This window comes from Phycodurus eques, chromosome 9 (assembly GCF_024500275.1).
Source record: "Phycodurus eques isolate BA_2022a chromosome 9, UOR_Pequ_1.1, whole genome shotgun sequence".
Taxonomy (NCBI): domain Eukaryota; kingdom Metazoa; phylum Chordata; class Actinopteri; order Syngnathiformes; family Syngnathidae; genus Phycodurus; species Phycodurus eques.
In genome coordinates this window covers 13878055-13901719 of record NC_084533.1, presented here as the reverse complement: position 1 = coordinate 13901719, position 23665 = coordinate 13878055, and the positions used below count along the sequence as shown (strand labels likewise).

The 23665-nt window shown below is 41.9% G+C and overlaps 1 protein-coding gene across 2 annotated transcripts in view; it reads left to right on the top strand.

The window, feature by feature from the left end:
• atrx (ATRX chromatin remodeler) overlaps positions 1–21679 on the top strand; it is a 56009-nt gene extending 34330 nt beyond the window's left edge. Inside the window, exons 30-35 of one of the 2 annotated variants that reach the window (XM_061685286.1) lie at positions 8761–8910; positions 14379–14489; positions 16477–16572; positions 16713–16841; positions 19482–19699; positions 19804–21679. In XM_061685286.1, the coding sequence (XP_061541270.1) occupies positions 8761–8910; positions 14379–14489; positions 16477–16572; positions 16713–16841; positions 19482–19699; positions 19804–19807 (708 nt within the window). In that variant the 3' untranslated portion in view covers positions 19808–21679. Of the gene's footprint in view, positions 1–8760; positions 8911–14378; positions 14490–16476; positions 16573–16712; positions 16842–19481 lie in introns of both variants that reach the window. The other variant, XM_061685287.1, reaches the window with a different exon arrangement.
• Positions 21680–23665: the final 1986 nt, after the last annotated feature.

The following is a 23665-nucleotide window of genomic DNA, read 5'->3' as shown; positions in this document are numbered from 1 at the left end:
ACACACACACACAGACTGTTTATATAGGCAAAAAATGCACCACAGTATATGTAGTAGTTCAATGAGGAAATGTGCTCGCCTTCTGTGCTTGACTTATCAGGCTGTGATAGGCTGGTGTCCAAAATGTGGGCATGCCAAAATCTGTCTAAAAAAATCAAAGCCTAAAATTAGTACTGAGTCTATTTCGTGGGGACTTTTTTCCTGCTGGCAGAATTTGTAAGTCCAGAACTATGGAAGAAGCGACAATGTTCACAGTATTAAATAGGTCCTTTAATGAACAGGTAGGAGCCCTGAATCAACTCAATGTGAAACTGAAATAGCAGCTCTAAATACTCATCGCATCCAACTGTAGAATGGGTCACTTTTTATGTTATCTGTTGCACAGATGTATTTGGTGAGCGATGTCCTTTTAGACATATGACATTTAGTGAGATATCAGCGTTAGTTTTACAGTGTTAAAGGCAGAGGTTGAAGTCATTGACAAGCTGCCTGTTTTGGGCAATTAGATGAGGAGGAGGATGAAGACAGAGCTGAGAGTTTAATGGAAGGAATTCTGTCTGGATTCATGTGAAGATGAGTCAGAAAGACTCCTCTTTGAGCCAACGGCCTTCTGCACAGACAGGGAGTAAGTCAAGTCACAGCATAAGGATCTCCACTCTGCAAAGCGATGTCTACACAGTACTAAAAATAATAGTGCTGGCCAGTGGCCCTGAGTGTTGTCCTTTTCAGCAACTTGCTCATCTGATCTTATGTCTTTAAGTTCATACTTAACTTCCCTGAGCCACATCTCCTATGCTCCTCATCCTTCATGAGGTTACACCATCTTGTCCCCATGGTCTTTGCAGCCATCTGTTATGCTGACTCACCTCTCCCTCTGCATGTTCAAAGCAACCCCAGTAAAGTTGTTTTTCTTATCCACCCCTTGGACTCCCCCTGCCTGATGAAGGGTCATTATTTAAACCCCTCTCTTAAATATGTCTCCGTGCTCATCACAGAAACTAATTGAAGACGAAAGAGGCAGGCGCGCTTCCCCTAATGACAAAGAAGGTTTTGCATCCCAGACATGAGGTTTGGACTTCCCACCCACCCTTCAGACACATCCCATTTCCTGTTCATTACACTCTTCCATGAAGCAAGCATCCACTTGCAGAATGGGCCACTCGCCCGGCTTGTTGTACTCACTTTGTACAGCTCCGCTGTTTTCAAACTTTTTAATTAATGGTCAAAGCTTTAGGCTGTATGCATACACTATAGTTAGTGCTCTCAGCAGGTGATGTCAGCAGTAATCAGTAGGCCCAGGCATCTACCTTAAGGCTGCAGAGAGGCTGTTTTGCAATTTAAATATGAATGGGAACAAATTGGGGCAATATGCCACATGCTGGCCTCATTAGGGCAAGGAAATTATTTAATCGTTGATAGGTTTTCACACTGTTCCCCCAGAATCTTTTTATATTTTCCCACTGTCACGTCATCAGATACAGTGTTGTGAAAACGTATTGGGCCCCCTTCTGAAATTATTATATTTTGCATAGTTTCCCCACTTTAAGATCATCAAACAAATGTAAATATCAGACAAATATAACCCAAGTGAACTTAAAATGCTGTTTTTAAATGCTAATTTCATTTATTAAAGAAAAATAACTATTCAATGTTACATGGGCCTGTGTTAAAAAGCAATAGTTTGCAGCTTAACTGGTTGGGCCATCCTCAGCAGCAACAACTGAAATCAAGCGTTTTCTTTAACTGGCAATGGGTCTGTCACATCTCTGTGGAGATATTATTGCCCACTCTTCCTTGCAGAATTGTTTGAATTCAGCAAAAATTGATGGTTTTCGAGCATGAACAGCCTTTTTAAGGTCATGCCACTGCATTTCAATTGGATTCAAGTCTGGACTTTAACTAGGCCACTCCAAAACCTTCATTTTGTTTTTTTTTAAGCCATTCAGAAGTTGAATTGTCAGTGTGTTTTGAATCATTATCCTGCTGCAGAACCCAAGAGCGCTCCAGCTTGAGGTCACAAACTAGCTGAACATTCTCCTTCAGCATTTTCTGTTAAAGGGCCGAATTCATGGTTCTATCAATCACAGCAAATTGTCCAGGTCCTGAAAGAGTGTAGCAGCCCAAGACCATCACACTACAACCGCCATGTTTGACTGTTGGTATGTTCTTTTTCTGAAATGCTGTTCTACATTTATGCCAGATGTAACAAGACACATACCTTCCCAAAAACTCAACTTTCATATCATCAGTCCATATACTATTCTCCCTAAAGTCTTTGGGAATCATTTATATGTGTTTTTGCAAAAGTAAGACCAGCCGTTGTTCTTTTTGGTCAGCAGTGGGTTTCACCTTGGATCTCCGCCATGGATGGCTTTTTTTGCAGAGTCCCTTCCTTATTGTTGTCATGAACAGTGACCTTAACTGATGCATGGGTGGCCTGCAGTTATTTGGAATTTGTCCTGAGTTCCTTTGTAGCCTCCTGGATGAGTCATTGCTGTTCTATTGAGGTAATCTTTGTCGGCCGGCCACTCCTGGGAAGGTTTGCCACTGTTCCTTGTTTTCTCCATGTGAGGATAATAGCTCTCCCGATGGTTCACTGGAATCCTAAAGCTTTATAAATAGCTTTTGTAACCCTTTCTAGACAGAAAGATGTCACTTTATTTCCTGACTGTTCTGGAATTTTTAGGGATCGTGTCATTTTGTTATTTTATTATTTTATTATGTTGTTCTTATTTTGTTATTTATTTTTTAGATCTTTTGTCTGACTTGATTTTGACGGGACAGGTTCTGTTTAAGTGATTTATTGATTGAACAGGTCTGGATATAATCAGGCTTTGGTGTGATCAGTGAAAATTAACCAACAATTGTGATTAGCCACAATTAATTTATAATTTAACAGGGGTGGTAAGCCAGGTGTGTTGAGGTGCAGTCGGAGAGAGCACACATCTTTGGGGTGCCCCAGTGCTGGTGGTGTGTGTGGATGAGGTGGTGTCCCCCAGCCTCGCCTGCTGTGTCCTGCCCGTCAGGAAGCTGTAAATCCACTGGCAGATGGCAGGTGAGACGCTGAGCTGGAGAAGCTTTGAGGAGAGGAGTTTGGGGATGATGGTGTTGAACGCAGAGCTGAAGTCCACGAACAGGATTGTCGCGTAGGTCCCCCCACCGTCAAGGTGTTCTAGGATGAAGTGCAGTCCCATGTTTACCGTGTCATCCACAAACCTGTTTGGTTGGTAGGCAAACTGCAGGGGTTCCAGCAGGGGAACTGTGATGCGCTTGAGGTGGTCCAGCACGAGGCGTTCAAAGGACTTCTTGACCACAGATGTCATGGCCACTGGCCTGTAGTCGTTCAGACCCGAGATTGCCGGTTTCTTGGGGGGTGGGATGATGGTGGAGCGTTTAAAAAAGGATGGTACTTCTCACAGTCCCAGAGATCTTTTGTAGATCACTGTGAAGACTGGAGCGAGCTGGTCCGCACAGACTTTGAGGCAGGATGGAGACACAAGGTCTGGGCCTGCCACTTTGTTGATCTTGTTGTTGTTTGAAGATGGGTCTCAAATCCTGTTCGTGGATAGTCAATGCAGAAGGGGGAGTCAGAGGTGTGATGGTGGTTTGTGTTGCGGCTTTGTGGCTGTGGGGTGGGAAAGTGTCCTTTTCAAATCTGCAGTAGAAGGTGTTCAAATCGTCAGCTAGTCCTTTATTGTTCTCTGCTTGGGGGGGTGGTAGTTGGTTAGCGATTGTAATCCACACCAGACTGATTTAGAGTTGTTGGTGTTAAACAGTTTTTCTGCATAATTTCTATTTCCAATGTTTATTTCTTCAGTCAGCTGGTTTCTAGCGCAATGATACAAGGCTCTATCCCCACTTCGATAGGCGTCCTTCTTTAGCCTGACAAAGTTGCTGAAGTTTGGCAATGAACCACGGCTTGTTGTTATTGAACTTACGAAATGGCGTTGTTGGTACACACATATATTCGCACAAAGTGATATAGGATGTCACACAGTCCGTATATTCATCTAGGCTGCCAGTTGAAGTTTCAAAGACACTCCAATCTGTGCAGTCTAAACAGTATGGCACGGTATGCGTCATTTAGCAAGGTATAGCAGTGGTCTAGAATGTTGTTTCACCTTCGCCTCCATGCGCCGTAGACCACGGCCGCCCCACCAATGAGTAACAGAGAAAAAACTGAGTGGCTTTGTGAAAGTTGGTGAAAGAAAGTCCGGGGTAGACTTTTGTTTAGCAAGTCTTGTGTGAGTCGCGTAATGTCTTCAAAGACGAGCGAAAAACACAAAACATAGACAGTACTCGAGAGCACGTAACCGAGGCGACCACACGGTTAGGCACCATCATATAATTGACCTTCTACAGTGTGGCTGTTGATTGAGGATAATACTGAGACCTTTTTTTTTCTCATCAATGAGAGCGTTGTACTTATAGGTAGCAGATGGAATTTGTGTTGGGCATTTCTCTTCACGTGGTTGTCTAATCGCATTTTGGTGACTCCAGGTAGCCAACTGTGCAACTCTACTTATTCCAGATTGTCCCTGCAGGGAAGCCAGAGCTAGCACCGCCAAAAATCTGCAGATATCATCCTGAAGAATTTCCATCATCAATCTTTGTTAAGAGTTGTTTAACATTAGGTTGTGATAGCTCAATTGCTTCCAATGTGAAAAAGTGAAATACAACACCAGATAACCAAAGGTATCCAAAAATGCAGACAGTGGTACATGCAGCTGTCTTAAACATTGGAGCACCATAGCCATAACAAAAAAAAGTCATGGTATTTTCCTCCAAGGTCAAAATGGTGTGCAGAAAACTCCACGGAGAGATGACCTAGCCAAACTTCCATAAAACTGCATTGTTTTCTATTGAGTTCAGGCTTTATGGATTGGCCCCTGATCTATTAGCGTTTTAAAAGATGGGCTGCATTTGTATTGAGCTTCTGATATTTTTTGGTGTCTTCTGAAATTTGTCCCAAGATGTAGATACATTATAACTAAACAGTTTATCACTGTGCAACGAATGTGATGAGTCTTGTTAATTGACTGATTGCCAGAAAAACAACTCTTGCATGTTTTCCTGCTGTGAACGTTGTAAAGTCCTGAGGGCTGTCTTGGCCTCCTCATGTCAGGCACAACTCCAAGATTTAAGTGCGCTTCTGCAGATTAACCTGTTTAGCAGTGTCTGGTGGCTTTGTGTGTGTGCGTGCGTAACTCATTTGCAGCTGTGGGTGAGGGAGTTTTGACTGACTGTGTTTAGGTATTACAAATATCTCTGCCCCTTGCATTCCTGCTTTTAGGATGTTGTCTTTGATCCCCTGTTGCTAACACACCTGTGTATTTAAAGTCACCACATCAAACTCTGATATAAACTATGGTTGAAAACGTTAAACAATTTTTTCGTGGATGGAATTCAATATTTGATTCATTACACTTTTCCCATAAAAAACATACCAATAAGTGAAGTGGGGGTGTATCTTCACATTAACACCAAGCACAAAGCACAGCTGTGCATGTTCTTGTATTATTGTAGACTTTTTATCGCTTTAACCATATTGTACTCATCAGCCATGAGAGAGACGTGTGTACCAATTTCCGATTTCAAGATGGCGCCTACCAGTGTGGTCGCCTCGGTTACGCGCTGTCTGGTATTGTTTTTGTGTTTTTCGTTTGTCTTTGGAGACATTACACGAGTCACTTACACAAGGGGAGACTTGCTAACCATCGAGGAGGCTACTCTGGACTTTCTTTCACCAAGTTTCGCAAATTCGCTCAGTTTTTCCCCTGAGTTACTCACCGGAGCGTCGACCGCGGTCTTTGGCGCATAGAGACGGAGGCGACTCCACAGAGGGAAGCAAGCTGGCATCCAGGTGAAACTCAGCAAGAGAGGATAGAGACTTTGGACGTTCCGCCGCCATGTGCTTTACGGAGACTTGGCTTTCTGAGGCTGTACCCGATGGCGCCGTAATGCTTCCGGGCTTTCATCTTCACCGAGCAGACCGCATCACGGAGTTAACGGGGAAAACAAAAGGCGGCAGGATATGCTTCTATATCAACGAAAAACGGTGTACGGACGTCACGGAGCTCAGCACACACTGCAGCCCGCATTTGGAGTCGCTGTTTTTTAACTGTAAGCCATTCTCCTCACAGCGTGAATTTGCATCATTCATTCTGGCTGGCGTGTACATAACATAACAGGGAAAATAACATTTTGGACCACTGTTATACTACGTTAAAAAACGCATACCGTTCCAAACCTCGTGCAGTACTGGGCTCGTCTGATCACTGCTTAATTCACTTAATACCGGCATACAGGCAATAACTTAAATGCAGTGAAAAAGTGGACCAATGAAGCAAAGATGGAACTTCAGAGCTGTTTAGACTGCACAGACTGGAGTGTCTTTGAAAACTCAGCTGGCAGCCTGGATGACTATACGGACACTGTCACATCCTATATCAGTTTCTGTGAAGAGGTGTGTGTGCCAACAAAGTCATTTCGGACATTCAACAACAACAAGCCGTGGTTCACTGCCAAACCTAAGCAGCTTCGCCAAGCTAAGGAGGACTCCTATCAAAGCGGGGACAGGGCCCTGTATAATCGAGCTAGAAACCAGCTGACTAAAGAAATTAACTTTGCAAAGAGGAACTATGCAGCAAAGAACAGTTTAGCGCTAACAACTTTCAAGCAGTCTGGCATGCATTCCAATCGCTGACAAATTACAAGTGACGATCCCCCCAAGCTGAGAACAATAGCACACTAGCCAACGACTTGAAAATCTTCTACTGCAGATTTGAAAAGGACACTTTTTTTTTTTTTTGTCAATGTCTTTATTTCTCAAAAGTGTTCTGTCAATTGACTGTCTGTTGTCGTACTAGAGCGGCTCCAATTACCGGAGACAATTTTTTTTGGACATACTTGGCAAATAAAGATGATTCTGATTCTGAAATGTTACAAGATATGAACCATACACAATGATGTTTCCAAAATGTACAATTTTCCAATTCAGAGGTTCTGCTGCACTCTGCATCCATTTTTGTTTTCCATGTCCTTTCCTTTTCATCTATCTGTTATTTATATATACATATGGTATTCTACCCCATGTTAACTATGGTTTATTGTCATGGAAGTAAAACTAGATGTCACTGTAGTGGCTGACTAAAAGTAATTCCAAGAAAATAACAGTTTGGTTTCAGGAAATAAGGTACTCGTTCTCAACTTCAAAAACCATCTGATTACACAGCCAGAAATCATTTCTTCATGGCTTCTAAAGCTACTCATGCTGACAGGTGTTTAATTGCATCAGACCTTTCTAAAGTTAGTCAATGGGTAAAATACGCTTGGATGCCCGTGCTAGCTCGTAAAGTCCAAACGAGGCTCACTTATGTCGACTCCCAATTTTTCATCTCTCGAGATGTGAGGACTGCTTCGTTACAAAACCGCTTTACATCATTTGAATGCTGTGGCATGAAATACCTTTCCTTACAGGCATATATACAACGCTTAGATTCTTTAAATGGTTGCATGCACAGATGGATTTCATTGTTATTGTCAACCAATATTCCCCAAATCTTTTACACATTTTTAAACTTATAAGGAATAAAATAGTGAGCTTTTCTCAAGACTGTCCCTTCATTCCATAAACATAAATTTTTAAATGCCAGAATTCCTTCCAAGATTTCACCCTGTAGAAATACCCACTCATATCCCCCATATGCTCACTGAGTGGGTTAATTTACATTATTTCTGCCTGAGCATCTGCTCACCCAGCGACTCTCATTTTTGCAGCGCTCCTGCAGTAAAGCGATAGGATTTACTATGCGGGTCCATCAGGATGCCAATAGACAAGCTCAAGTTACTGGCAATCATTAGTACCGGGTCACATTTGCACACAGCTCACTGAAGGAGATGGACTGGACCACCCTAGAGCCAGTGGTGTATGGGGAAATATAACTATATCCCAGTGTGCACTTTGTTCCAGGAGGAGCATCTGTATTGTCATTTGACCTCCAGCACTGGTGACGATTTACCTTGAAAATGTTGGAAAATACTGCTCGTTCACGTTAGCTATAATAGCCCACTCCAGCAAAACCTTCGTCAGCTCAGGTTGGTGGCCTAAGCAGTTTTACACGTGAATTCTGTGTGTATACAAGCTTGTCTGCTTGTCTTACATCTCTAATTTGAGAGATCCAGTTTCACCGTGTCTGGCCCACTGTTTATTTTCTCTCTTATTCTGTACAGATTTGCAATCACTGACTCCTTTTATCATACAGTGTGTCTGTTTTGTAGTCCTCCTTGCTTTGGAGCAATGGCATCTATGATTAATTTGCCTTGCAACTTCACACTCATTGTCAGAGTTCAGAGGTAGCTGGACAAGGAAGGGGGAGCAGAGTTGAACCCCTGTGTCAACTGGCTTGTGAGGAGGTTAATGATGCAGCAGTTGTATGACGTCTCTCCAACAAGAGTAATTTGAACCATTTTTGTGTGAAAGGAGTCTGGCACTACTTGCATAATTTTAGTTGGGCATTGGAGTAAATAAGAGTGTTATAATGGAAACTGAAGTTATTTAACTTCTGCCAACAAAGGACGTTATGTTGTCCAAACTCAAGGAAAGGTTCACTCAGTCGTTGCCTCCAAGACCGGAGTAGAACAGCATCATCCACAACTCTAGACTGACTGTATGTCTGTGGCCTTCAGAGAATCTAGTGATAACTTCAAAATATCCTCCCTGTGACACTTTGCCTCTTTTTGTCTCTCTGGCCGCTGTAGGACCTCTTCCTGGCTGAGTTGCTTCAGACCCATAAGGACCAGATTGTGTGCTATCATGAGCACGACTCCCTGCTGGACCACAAGGAGGAGGAAGCTTTGAGTGAGGAGGATCGCAAAGCAGCCTGGGCTGAATACGAAGCAGAGAAGAAGGTAAGTGTGACGTGCACTGCATCATTTAACTGGAATCAAAAGTAAGCTAAACTTTCTTATGTATTTGTTAGGGTTGGGCATCGTTTAAATTTGAGCGATTCTGGTCCCGATTCCGGTTATTCATTTCGATTCCGATTCCAAATGATTCTCGATTCAGATTATTTTAGGGAGCTGTGGGTCAACAAAGTTTGCATGGTTTAAATAAAGTGTGTCCACATAAGGAGAATCCATTTTCTCAGCAGCCTGCACCATAAACCTAAATGAACATTTTATTGGTGTTCTTTATAACCAGTATCAATATCAAATCTATGAACTAAAAGGCATTGTGTGGCACTAACCCAATTGACTTAATGTTCATTAATTATTGTTTCAGCTATAAGTTAAATATACCATTGTTAAAATAGTTATTTGTGACTGTTTTAGCATATCAAATGGTTTAAACAGTGGGCACGGAAAGTTTTCAGACCCCCTTAAATTTTTCACTCTTAGTTATATTGCAGGCATTTTTTAAAATCATTTGTTCATTTTGTTTCCTCATTAATGTTCACACGGCACCCCATATTGACAGAAAAAAAACTAATCAAACAGACAGTGGGTAAAAAAAGAAAAGAAAAACTGAAATATCACACAGCCATAAGTATTCAGACCCTTTGCTGTGACATATATATTTAACTCAGGTGCTGTCCATTTCTTCTGATCATCCTTAAAATGGTTCTCCACCTTCATTGGAGTCCAGCTGTGTTTGATTATACTGATTGGACTTGATTAGGAAAGCCACACAGCTGTCTATATAAGACCTTACAGCTCACAGTGCATGTCAGAGCAAATGAGAATCATGAGGTCAAAGGAACTGCCTGAAGAGCTCAAAGACAGAATTGTGGCAAGGCACAGATCAAGGTTACAAAAAAAAATGTCTGCTGCACTTAAGGTTCCTAAGAGCACAGTGGCCTCCATAATCCTGACAAGGAAGACATTTGGGACAATCAGAACCCTTCCTAGAGCTAGAGCTGGCCGTCCGGCCAAACTGAGCAATTGGGGGAGAAGAGCCTTGGTGAGAGAGGTAGAGAAGAACCCAAAGATCACTGCTGAGGCTGAGCTCCAGAGATGCAGTCGAGAGATGGAAGAAAGTTCTAGAAAGTCAACCATCACTGCAGCCCTCCACCGTTCGGGACTTTATGGCAGAGTCAATGTGTAAAGGATATCACCACATGGGCTCAGGAACACTTCAGAAAAACAATGTCAGTAAATAAAGTTCGGCGCTACATCCTTAAGTGCAACTTGAAACTCTACTATGTAAAGCAAAAGCCATTTATCAACAACACCCAGAAACGCCGCCAGCTTCTCTGGGCTCGAGCTCATCTAAGATGGACTTATGCAAAGTGGAAAAGTGTTCTGTGGTCCGACGTGTCCACATTTCAAATTGTTTTTGGAAATTGTGGACGTCGTGTCCTCAGGGCCAAAGAGGAAAAGAACCATCCGGACTGTTATGGATGCAAAGTTCAAAAGCCAGCATCTGTGATGGTATGCGGCTGTGTTAGTGCCAATGCCATGGGTAACTTACACATCTGTGAAGGTATTATTCGTGCTGAAAGGTACATACAGGTTTTGGAGAAACATATGCTGAGATCTTTTTCATGGGCGCCCCTGCTTATTTCAGCAAGACAATGCCAAAGCACATTCTGCACGTGTTACAACAGCGTGGCTTCGTAGTAAAAGAGTGCGGGTACTAGACTGGCCTGCCTGCAGTCCAGACCTGTCTCCCGTTGAAAATGAGTGGCGCATTATGAAGCGTAAAATACGACAATGGCGACCCCGGACTGTTGAACAGCTGAAGCAGTACATCAAGCAAGAATGGGAAATAATTCCACCAACAAAGCTTTTAACAATTAGTGTCCTCAGTTCCCAAACGTTTATTGAATGTTGTTAAAAGAAAAGGTGATGTAACACAGTGGTAAACTTGACCCTGTCCCAGCTTTTTTGGAAGATGTTGCAGCCATAAAATTCCAAGTTCATAATTATTTGGTAAAAACAATAGTTTATCAGTTTGAACATTAAATATATTGTCTTTGTAGTGTATTCAATTCAATATAGGTTGAACATGATTTGCAAATCATTGTATTCTGTTTTTATTTGTTTAACACAACGTCCCAAGTTCATTGGAATTGGGGTTGTAAATACTGAGCAAAAGGTCTGAATGTGTGATATTTCAGTTTTTCTATTTTAATAAATCTGCAAAGATTTCAACAATTGCGTTTTTTTTCTGTTAATATGGGGTGCTGTGTACATTACTGTGGGAAATAAATGAACTTAAATGATTTTAGCAAATGGCTGCTATTTAAAAAAGTGAAAAATTAACGGGGTCTGAATACTTTCCGTACTCACTGTATGTGCAAGTTTTAACTTGACTTCCTGTTTTAGGCATGTAACCTTTATTTCGGAGGGTACGCACCAGAGCTCAGCATTTTGGCACACAAAATAACTTCACACAATACTGGTAAAAACAAATGCAAACAAAAAAAAATAATAATTGATGGAACCAACTTCTCTGTAAAATGTTGATTCCTTTACCTACACACCGATAACACATAAGGTTAGATTTTGTGATACTGTGAGGCAACGTTTATGTGACTTTTGTCTCAATTCAGTGTGATGTAAAGTTGCTAGTTTGACCTTTTGGTGAAGTTTTAGCTCAATGTTAAGCTTGTAATGCGACTTTTTCTACTTTCTTTCCAGTATGGTAGAGTAATTTACATTTTATTTTTGTGTCTATCATCAGCTCTTACGTTGGTTTGGAGACTAAAATAAACGTAAAAACCATCAGTGCAAGAAAAAGTGCAACCCACCTTAACTGCCTCAATGTTGGCATAGACATATTTTATTGTTTCACTCACCCAATTGACTTCACTGAAGTTCCGCGCGGTTTAGGCTGAGGCTCAGAGCCGGAGGGCCTCCCCATCGTGAAAGCCTCCTTTGCACAATATAATCTTAATCCACGTGTTGCCCTGAGGTGACTGGTCATTTATTTTAACATAGTTAACACTTTTGTTCGTCGCTGACGGGCACAAGCATGTCTTTGTGTGCGATCTTCTTCATTGGTTTTCGTCACTTTGTTCTTCATGGTCGGTGGACTGTAAGCATCGAAACTTTAAAAAAAAAATTTTTTTATTTGAACGATTCCAGGAGAACCGGCATGTTAGTCCCGGTTCCAATCGTTTCTCGATGCCCAACCCTAGTATTTTTCAAGGAACAATGTATTTTGAATCAACTGCAATGAATCCAAGCCACTGTCGTGCTTTAAAAGACAGCCTAACATGTTCTACATTTTTCCCATTACAGCAATTAGTGACGCACACAAGAGTAGCATTTGGTGGAATTTAGTGACATGTTCAGGGACTCCTTAGCTCTATGTATTCCAGCCTTTTGCGAGATGACAGTTCTACCACATGTGCAAAGCCACTCTTAACGCCCACGTCCATCCACAAGAGGCTTGTCTAATGTTCACATTATCCTGCTGTGGCCGGCACTTGCACCTCCTCTCCTATTCCCTCCTCTTCTGTCTTTTTGTAGGTCAAATCAAAGGGCAATTAGTGTGTTTATTTGGAAGACGTGTGTGTGTGTGTGTGTGAGAAGGGTTGATCGTGCAAGCGAGCGGGAGTATATCTCCCCTCTCCTCATGTAATCCTAGATTCTAATTCACTCTAATGATTATTTTTCCAACACACTCTCCCTCTTCTACCCCCTGTGTGCCGTAAGCGGCTTTTCCCCGAGCTTGCCTGCCTGTCAGGAGAACACAGGGTTTTCCACTTGCAGGGGAAACAATGGCACTGAGGTCCAGTGACAATATTTCAATTGTTTCTACATCTTTGTGATGTACTGTGAAAAGATTTATTTTAAAGTTTCTGTAAAGTGAAAATAAATCTTGTAAATTTGACACACCAGTGTTGTTAACAACCCTGCCATATTTAAATGATTAAAACAATTGTCAAGTATATAAAATGAGGTTTCAAAATCGTGAAAAATTAAGCCATTCTTTCCGCTCTTGAACACTGTGGGCATGTTCGCTGTTTTTCATTAATTCCGACTCATCTGTCAACTGTCAATCGAATACCACAAATCTTTCTTATGCCTACACATTACTACGTTTGAGCAGCGAAAATATATCTGCTTGAAGGCTCTGGTGTCTTGAATAACACAATGCATATACTTAGCTGGTATATAATGGCATCCTGGGAAGAGGCATTTTTGTGGTGTAGGCATAGCTAGCTAGCGAGATAACTGCATGCTGTGCAATGCAAGGTTATTATAACAAAGTTACTTGCAGTTGTGCCGCGTAGCCACTGATGCGGATGAAGGTGCTCAGTTCTTGTATAGTTGGGTAGGGTTGGACATCGAGAGTCGATTGGAACAGGCACTAACATTCCAATTTTCCCAGAATTGTTAAAATTTAACAATTTTGATTCCTAGTTTCAATGCCTACACTTAATAAGCAAAGTGCCGAAAACCAACAAAGAATTGCGCGGGTGCGTTCAAAAGTATGTCTTAACTCTAAAATAAACGACTAGTCGCCTCAGTACAACACTTGCAATAGGATTATATTGTGCAAAGGAGGTTTCACGAGGTATAATTGTAAAAGGGTGCCATCTTTGACATGCCCCCTCTCGCTCCAAGCCTCAGCCTACAGCTTACTGAACTTCATTGAAGTCAATCGGATGAGTGAAACCATAAAATATCTGAATGGCTAATGCCAACATTGAGGCAGCTAGCAAGTTGGGTCAACGTAAATACAAATAACCAACTAACATTAAAATATATATTTTCTTTTCCAAGCAAGCATAGGAGACGCTCTGTCAACATTGCTCACACACATTACCTGAAAAGTAAGGTATGATAATGAAACAAAAACTGTTTTTGTGCTGAACATGGCTGGGAGTCCCTTTCACATGTATTTTAAAAAAAAATGTTGCTTATTGATAGCATACACTTTGGTGTTGACAAAGAAGTAACCCTCATGAAAATCGGTTGAGAAATAAGATAGTTACGTCTTAATTTCAGTGTCCATGCATTGCTTTCTATGGGAACGATGACGCGCGTCAAGTGTTCATATCTATGTGCACAGCTATCTCTGACCAGGTCCATAGAACCCTCTCTCCTCCATCTCCCAACACGCACTCGACTAACTCACTCGCACACACAAACACACACACATTCCCAGATGGCCAGATTACAGGGCACAGGAATCTGCAGCAGAGTTTCAATTACACACAGACATCAGTATCCTGCTTCCCTTTACTGGGGTACGACTATATGGTTTGTACACAGACACGCACACAAATACACACACTTCACCTTGTCAGGTTTTCTCACTGAACATGCAAGCAAAGAAAGGATAATCTTTCTGGTGATCCCTCATATTAAAGTGAACTAATGCCACTTGTTTGTTAATTACGGTCTTGTCTTTGCTCCCCCAGGGTATGACCATGAGGACGAACTACCAGACACACCCTCAAATGGGCTCTTCTACCTTATTCTCCCACTACAACTTGGCGGCTTTGGCCACCATGACCAACCAGCAGCTGGAGGTAAGTAATGAGCTCCACATGCCCCTCTCCTGCCTCCCACTCGTCGTCCTCCTTCTTTTTCCCCCCGCGGCATGTCGCACCACATTCCTCAGTACCCGCCGCTAATTGTGACAACAGTCATGCAGCCGGCAAGCCGGCTCAGCCCCCGGACCGCCACCCGTCACATCGTAATGCCTCATGTCTGGGCCAGCGGATATTTATACGTGCTGGCACATCTGACTAAGGTAGCGGGAAGATCAACGAGGAGAGCAGATTGGTAAAAATATTTAGGCTGGTTTCAATTATTATAATCATAGTGCGATATACAAAAAAAAGTTCCTAGGCGATATGATCACTCATTGATGACGTGAGACATAATATAGCTCACAAAAGTTTCATGTCTCCTTCCAACCACCTCCTTCAGTTGAACTCTTAGGCACATAAGAGTTCCACCCATGTGAGGATTCTTGTAGTCCCAATCAAAACTGTTAAATTATTTGGTGGTTTCTATGGAAATGCGTTTTGACCTGCTTGCAAGATGTAGGAAATCACCATGTTGAGCCTCTCGACCAGCGTTTCCCAAACCAAGTTGTGCGAAAAGCCAAGTTGTGGTAAAGGCAATACTCCAAATAACCAATGGGAACATTGTGTATTGCGTGATTTTAGTTATTACTCTTCAACAAAGTCTCCAATACATTGGGGGGTGAACAACAATGGTCAATTATATACATTTTTTTAAGCAAAGTCATGGCATAGGAAGAAAATGCAATGATTCTACACCAGGGGTGTTCAAAGCATTTTTGTCATGGACCACATTGTAGTTATGCAGGGAAACCGCAGGGAAACCATATAAATATATAATCAACTCATATCAATGCAACAAATTGATGGATAATTAGTTTATCATCAGGCCGTGATCTCCAACTCTCACTGGAGTGGTTCGCAGCCAACTGTGAAGCGGCTGGGATGAGAATCAGCAACTCCAAATCTGAGACCTTGGTCCTCAGGAAAAGGGTGGTGTGCCCTCTCCAGGTCGCCTCCCGACGCCTCCCTGGTGAGGTGTTCCGGGCACGTCCCGCCGGAAGGAGACCCCCGGGGGACGACCCAGGACACGGTGGAGAGACTATGTCTCTCGGCTGGCCTGGGAACGCCTCGGGATCCCCCCGGAAGAGCTGGATGAAGTGGCTGCGGAGAGGGAAGTCTGGGTGTCCCTGCTAAAGCTACTGACCCCGCGACACGACCTCGGATAAGTGGTAGAAAATGGATGGATGGCTGGATTAGTTTTGAAATCAAAAGTCAAGGAAAATAGTTTGTTCAACTGTTGTTGAATGTCTTTTAAAAGGGGGGTTTGTAACAAAAATAAAATTATGTGGCGGGCCTGATCTGGCCCCCAGACATTGTTTGACATCCGGGTTCTACACTATAGAAAGCATGTTGTGGAGTCACCAACTTTCACCTGTTGATAACTATGACACAGAATTAGGAGAGGGGCATTACTAAAGGTTGTGGATTTTGTGGTGTTACACATTCCACATTGTCATGTTGTCATCTTACTGACAAGTGCACAAGGATATAGTTGTTTGCTGATAGGACAAATGTTGTTGCATATGTCTTGCATTGTTTGGAAGGTTAAAAAAAAGCACCCGCCTGTTCTGTGGCACGTAGCGGTTACGTTTCAACAATGTGCAGTGAATTAAATGACTTGTTGCTGGAAGTGCTGAGAGTGGATGATACAGTAAATCTTGTGGGCTGTAACAACCAAATGAGCTCATAATAACTTCAGAGCTCAATAATCCTCTGTGGTTTTGTCGCTATAAACAATGCTTGATGACATTAATCGTTTCAATCCATGTTATTTGCACAATCCGAGCTATGCAACAGTTGAAGTGGTCCCGCCGCTACATCATTTAGGCTCTGCTCGGGGTGGCGGTGGGGGACTCGACTGCTCGTGATGCTAAAAGGATAAAGGCGTTGTTTCAACTGTTCCTCCATCTTCATTTGCGGACAGGAGCTTATCAACCAAGGGCGATTGAATGTCATCGAGGCAACAAATTCATTGAAGAATTTACAACGAGACTCCCTGGAAGATACTATTAGCAGAATTGTGAGTGCCGTTTCACATACATTTTCCATTCATTTAAGATCATCCCGACCCTTTATCTTCATCTTGTATTGTGTCATATCAATACAGAAACGGACGGTTTTTGACATTGACCTGTTAATTGTCCTCTCCGTCGTCCACAGTGGAAAGAGAACCCCGCTCTTACTGAGAGCCAGGTCCAGTCTTTGGCTCTGGGCCGAATGGCCACTGTGGAGATGGAGGCCAAACGCAGGGAAGCTGTTTACAGAGAAACTCTCACCATGCAGCAGTCGGTAAGATCTCTAGCTCCCACAGTGCATTTTGGACAACATTGTACTGATGCTTTTTTAGCTACACACACTATTAAAGCTGAAGTCCTGAAGATTCAACAACAGCAACGTGACAAGTTGCCGCCATCATGGTGACGTTTGCTCTCTCTCTCGCTCCCCCCATATATAAAAATACACATCGGCTCAGCGGGGGTCAGTTCTTATAGTGAGGGCTCCCTGGGAAAACCACTTAATTTCAAGCATTACCACAACAATATGATTGACATACATTTTAAAAACGATTGCAGAAGTGTACCACCACCATACACAAGTATTTTTTATGATTAGTCACACTAGTTTGCAAATTATTTACTCAAAAAAACAACCAATTCACCTATTTAAAATCATAGTCCCATAAAGAAGATGGATAAATCATTACTACTGCAATTCTTACACTTTATTTAATTGGAGTTTTTCCTATACTATTGTCTTTAAAGGAGTCTGGGCTGTTTGTGAAAGACTCATTGCCAGTTATAGAAAACACTTTATGTCAGTTGTTGCTGCTGAGAATGACCCAACCAGTTATTAGGTTTAGGGGGCCATTACTTTTTCACACAGGGTCAGGTGACTTTAAATAGTTTTTTGTCCCCCCCCCCCCCCCCAGTAAATGAATTCGCATTTAAAAACAGCATTTAAGTTCACTTGGGTTATATTTGTCTAACATTTACATTTGTTTGATGATCTTAAACATTTAAGTTTGGAAACTATGCAAAAATATAAGAATTTGATAAGAGTGCCACTACTTTTTATAGAAATATATATCTCAAGTTTCAGCCAAATCCATCCAGTAGGTCTTGAGAGAGAGTGTTATTAATGAAATCCCGTAATTCTATTGCAAAGTCCCTGTTACCATGGCAACCTATGCAAAACATTTGTATTTTTAAAATTACATAATTGGTTCATATATTATGTCCATATTTGAATAGCTTACCTTCATTATTTTCCTCTTGGGGTGGAAAAGAAAAATAAATTTTGACTGTCATTTCAAGTTAGGGCCTGTTAGTAGAGATATGTTGAGAAATAATGTTAGTGTCTTACTCTAATTTGAAGGAATTTTTATTTTATTTATTTACATTGTTTTTTTAACTAGATTTTCTAAAGGTGATATCAGGTGTTGGAATGTGTCGTCGTTATTCTAACTGTTTCATACATTTCAATTTCAATTACCACAATTGACAATTGTGAACAAAGACCTTTCTTTCGTACTGACAAACATTAGATTCGACAATGTGTCAAACCGCAGTGTCGCGGGAACTACTAGCGAGGTGGGGTTACTGGATGTCAGATTTCTTTTTGCCTTAAGTATCTGTGGCTGCTATCAGCAGCCTTCACGGGTACCTGATAACTTGAAATAAGGCCCCTATCGGCTCGATATTAATACCTGGTATCAGTACTCGGCTATCCCTATTTCACCATCGTAACGGCTCTTCGAGGGAAACCATAACTACAATCTGGCCCGCGACAATGTGTTTGACACCCCTGTATATAAATATACATTTTGCCATTAATACCCATATTTATGTGGCTATGTGAAGACACAATGTTCAAGGGAACCACTTTGTACAGTAGAGTTCTGTTACTACAGTAGTGACATAAATTAGATTTGTGGGCAAGTCAGAATTACAGTAAATATTTATAGAAAAAGCGGCACGGTAGATGACTGGTTAGAGTGTCAGCCTCACAGTTCTGAGGACCCGGGTTCAATCCCTGGCCCCGCTTGTGTGGAGTTTGCATGTTCTCCCCGTGCCTGCGTGGGTTTTCTCCGGGCACTCCGGTTTCCTCCCACATCCAAAAAACATGCATTAATTGGAGACTCTAAATTGCCCGTAGGTGTGAATGTGAGTGCGAATGGTTGTTTGTTTGTGTGTGCCCTGCGATTGGCTGGCAACCAGTTCAGGGTGTACCCCGCCTCCTGCCCGATGACAGCTGGGATAGGCTCCAGCACGTCCGCGACCCTAGTGAGGAGAAGCGGCTCAGAAAATGGATGGATGAATGGATTTGTAGAAAAATACACGAGGCAATAAATATAAAACAACAAAACAGTACAGTACACAAGTAATGTGGTACAAGAGTACAACTAGATCATTGGGTGCCATTTGTACCCTTTAACCCTTTTATGTCAAGGCAGAAGACCTCCATGTTCTGACTACACTTATGCCATGTTCAACAAAAGTTATGAGTAAAGTAAAACACATCTTCATTACAATTGCAAGCTCTAATGGCATTACCAAGTGGCAGTACTACGATGACTCAACTGTAAGTACTTGTTGTGGTCTGGAAAAAAATTGCTATCGGTGCATCCCTAGTGTAACCTGAATCAGAGACGTCGCAACTGGTGTGTACACTGTAAAAATCTCGGTAGCTACAGTGGAATGAATATCCTTAATCCAATATTGGTTGAAACTGCGGAAGCCCTTAATAATGGATTAATTTATCGATAAATATTTGGTCAATTGTGCGGAGTTTACTGATTAATCAAGTCACGAGGCAATTGAGGCCTAATCGAGTCCACTAATACAGTACTGTATATTCTGATTATGAATTTTCCACATTCAGTCAAGGCAATTGACTGATCACTGATTGGTGTTTCACTTCTCTTATCAGCTGATGATGTACGTACAGAAGGTGGTGAACAACAGGAAGGTCCAAGAGCAGCAACTCGCCATGGCCAACCAGACCAACCTCCTGAATATGGCCCTGCAGAATGGCATGCTGGGAGGTAACAGGCTCAGCCAAATGGACCTGCTGGGCCTTTACCAGCAGTTGCACGGAATGAACCCCCACGCCGCCATGGGCAAGAATCCCGGGCCTTCCAAGGGCCTGTAGGTCACACCAGCTTTCTGGTACCAAGTGGGCCCAGTCCAAACCGGGCCTGTCTTCTATATCTGTCTCTCTTTATCTGTCTGTCTATGTCTGACCGATGCAGATGAGACCACAAGAAGAAAGTGGAGGCTCGACTGCTATCCACTGGAGTTACAATTCCGTCGTCCACCGAGAGCTGGCGGAACCTAATGTAAAAATGACTGTTTGAAAGGGGTCTATTTGAAAAACTCGTCATAAATACAAAGTGTATATACCGCCTTAATGTTATTCAAGTTCTATATCTTCATTTTTCATGTATTTAAAGTCAAATCTGTTTTAGTTTGGCAATACTTTAAAGCGTTGCATTGTTACTCCCTTAAAAGAGGGTTTCATCAATGTTTAAACTGTTTTTTATACGCTTTTAAAACCCCAATGGGACCAGTGTGGTTGGTGACAGCCTGTAGATTCCTCCACCAATCAGCCGTTGGTGCTGACAAATCTGGCTTCTTTTGGCAAATCAATAAAATAAAATGGCATGTCCATTGGAAAAAAAAAAAAAACAGAAGAATGATGGCCTTCCTATTGGGCTTCAATTGTTTCTATCAATACAGGGCTGGTATTGGAATGCTTGTGTTGTTCAAAACTGCCTGCTGGTCCCTGTGACCTTTTTTTTTTTTTTTTTTTTTGTGTATCGTCATTCTCGCTGTTAGCGTAGTGTCTAGCATAGCACTGTGTCCTCGTCATTGTTTTATGTTCCACTTATATTGGTCCCATACCCTCAGTGGGTGGGTGAGTGACTCTATGGAGGACCAAGAGTGCCAAAGTTCAATACATACACCATTAAATAAATAAATGTCATACAGTAGTTTGATATTTATTTCAGTATTTATTGATTTGAATTTTGGCACTCGTGTTCCCCTATGGTTCATGAAATAATTGTCATTCTCACCCATCAAACTCAGTGGGCGGGGCTAGTGCTGATTGAGCTCCAATCAAATTGCTTGTTCCTGCATGAGCTCGTCAGTGAGTTAACTCATTCACTGCCAGCCTTCACAGTTAACATGCATATTTGATGTCTATAGCTTAGCAAAAGCCATGGCTTTAACGGTAAATACAAGTATGTTTCATGTGTCTTCTGATTGTCTTCTTTGAAACCCCAAACCACTCGGCAATTTCACTCGCCACCCCTCACCTGACACGACACTCAAGAACAGGAACGGTAATGTAGAACATCCCTCCACTTTGCAAGCCATATCTCTGGTATTCCTACGGCTGTATTTTCCACTAGGTCTAAATTGCCTGTTGTTAACTAGCACATGAAACATACTGGCCTAAGTATTCACCTTTAAGTCCATGACTTTTATTTAAATGTCAGCGATTAATTCACAGAGGCACTCATGCAGGAACAAGCAATTTGATTGGAGTTGAATCAGCGCCAGTCCCACCTAGTGCCCGCCCACTGAGTTTGATGGGTGCAAATGACAGATCGTTATTTCACGACGCACAGGGGAACAGGAGGGCCAAAATGAAATCAATAAATATTACAAATTGAAATAAATACTGAATTATATAATTTGTCATTTATTTAATTGTGTGTCTATTTAATTTTGGCACTCACAAAGCACAACCAGTCTGCTGACGTTCCAGTCTAGTTTGGAGGTGTGGGTGTGTGTTCAGGCTGGTTTTGTGACACCTCAGTTTCACCTGGCGGCTCTGTTTTTTGGGACTTTTTATTTTTTTTATTTTTATTTTTTTGGGAGGGGGGAAACGTTCTGCTCCAAGCGACCATTGCTGTTAATGAGGGTTTTTGTGGGGCGAGAGAAGCCTGTCTCCTCTTGATGGCTCCTGTGTTTGCACAAGGTGTATTTCATTAACTTGTAGACTGTTTTTGCCCTCTGAAGATTGATCTTCCGTTAGCAAATACACAACAATTTGCTAATCTGCTATTATCTTAAGTATTTAATATAACGTTTAATAAAGTGACCAAAAGGCTGAGCAAATCTTGTTTGATTCTTTTTGTGTGTTTTAATAATACACAAAGATATAGTGTTTAGGACATCTAGGGGTTCTAGTTCGAATCTTGGTTGAGCAAAAGTGTGGAGCTTGCATGTACTTCCCATGCTAACAAAACTTGCATGCTAGGTTAATTAAAGGTTAGCTTGCCCATGTGTGTCGATGTATGTAAATTTAAAAAAAATTAAATGGTCTCGGCAGCAAAGTTCACAAGCATATTCAAGAAGTAGTATGAAGAACAAAGAAAGTAGCATATAAAGTAGTAACGATATATATATTTTTTTAAATAAAAAGAAACATTTAGATTTTGGTAAGTAAAAGATAAATTGGGCGGCACGGTGGAGACGACCGATTAGCAGATCTGCCTCACTGTTGTGAGGACCGGGGTTCGAGTGCCGGCCCCGCCTGTGTGGAGTTTGCAAGTTCTCCCGGTGCCTACGTGGGTTTTCTCCGGGCACTCCGGTTTCCTCCCACATCCCAAAAACATGCATGGTAGGTTAATTGGAGACTCTAAATTGCCCGTAGGTGTGAATGTGAGTGCGAACGGTTGTTTTTCTATGTGCCCTGCGATTGGCTGGCGACCAGTTCAGGGTGTACCCTGCCGCTCACCCGAAGATAGCTGGGATAGGCTCCAGTAAGCCCACGACCCTAATGAGGATCAGTGGTACGGAAAATGAATGAAAAGATAAATTGGCCCTTGACCCTTGTGAGGATTAGCGGTTCAGAAAATGGATGGATGGATGGAAGATAAACTAATGCGACAGTGATATTTGTTCGATTAGTGTCCCTAGTGAGGAGGAGCAGTTTGGAACATGGATGTATGGATAGTAGGATAGGATAAGTAGGAAGTATAGTATAGCCAGTTATATAACAATTGCACTTACACTCAATATGTGCAATGTATGAAGCACCTGGTGGTATGAATAATAGCTTAATTTCACATTGAAAGTTGAAAGATAAAGTAAAGACATTAAATGAAATGAAAGTCAATGGTTGTTTTTCCTAATGTGCCCTGCAATTGACTCGCGATCAGTTCTGGGTGTGTACCTTTCCTCTGACCTGATTTCAGCTGGGATAGGTTCCAGCTCACCCTAAAGAGGACATATAGTTTTTCCTCCAAAACATTACAGACGAACTTGCAATTGAGAAAATGTCCCTCTTACTCCCCATAAAATTCCTGTTAATTCCCATGGAGATTGGCAAACATTTCTGGAATTTTTGCAATCCTATGAAGTTCCTTCTTTTGTAGCTTGTGTGATGCTAATATAAATTGTATACATACAGAATTAGTAAATACTACTTCTAATGTCCAAAAATGTGATTCAAACATCCTCCTGCAATATACTGTATTTGCAACCCAAATAAGGACAAGTACTATAGAAAATGAAATGGTTTACTTTTTCTCTTAAATTGTCAGAAAAGCTTAAAATATCTTTTCGTATACAGTACAATAAGTATTGTCCACAAGCCAAAGTATAGTCTCTGATTTTATCCCGAAAACAAGTAGCGACCAGTTTGATCCCTCAAATTTGACACGGAGGTTCTATGTATTAGCAAACTAGTTGAGCTCATGCTATCCATTGTTAGTGATATTCTAAGTAAAGTCCTCCTTTTGCAGCTTCATTTTGATTCAGGGCTTCTGGATAGTTGCCTTTTAGATGAACAAGTCCACCACTCCCTATCCCTCCTTTTCTTTCATCTCTTTTCACCCCCACTGTGTATTGTTTTCATTTCTGAATCTGCCAGGGTTTTTCCCTCCACGTCTTTGACTTTTCTGTCTCCTCTGCCCCCCCCTTCTCCCCCCACCCACACACACACACCAGGGCAAGAGGGGAGGGGATCTTGCTCTCGCCACTCACAGATATCTGCCAGTGGAGGATCATTACAACTATTGCAGATGTTGAAATGTTGATCCCGTCCACTCTATGAGTCCCCCAGATTAGCGGCACTGCAGGTTTTGCTGCACATCTCCA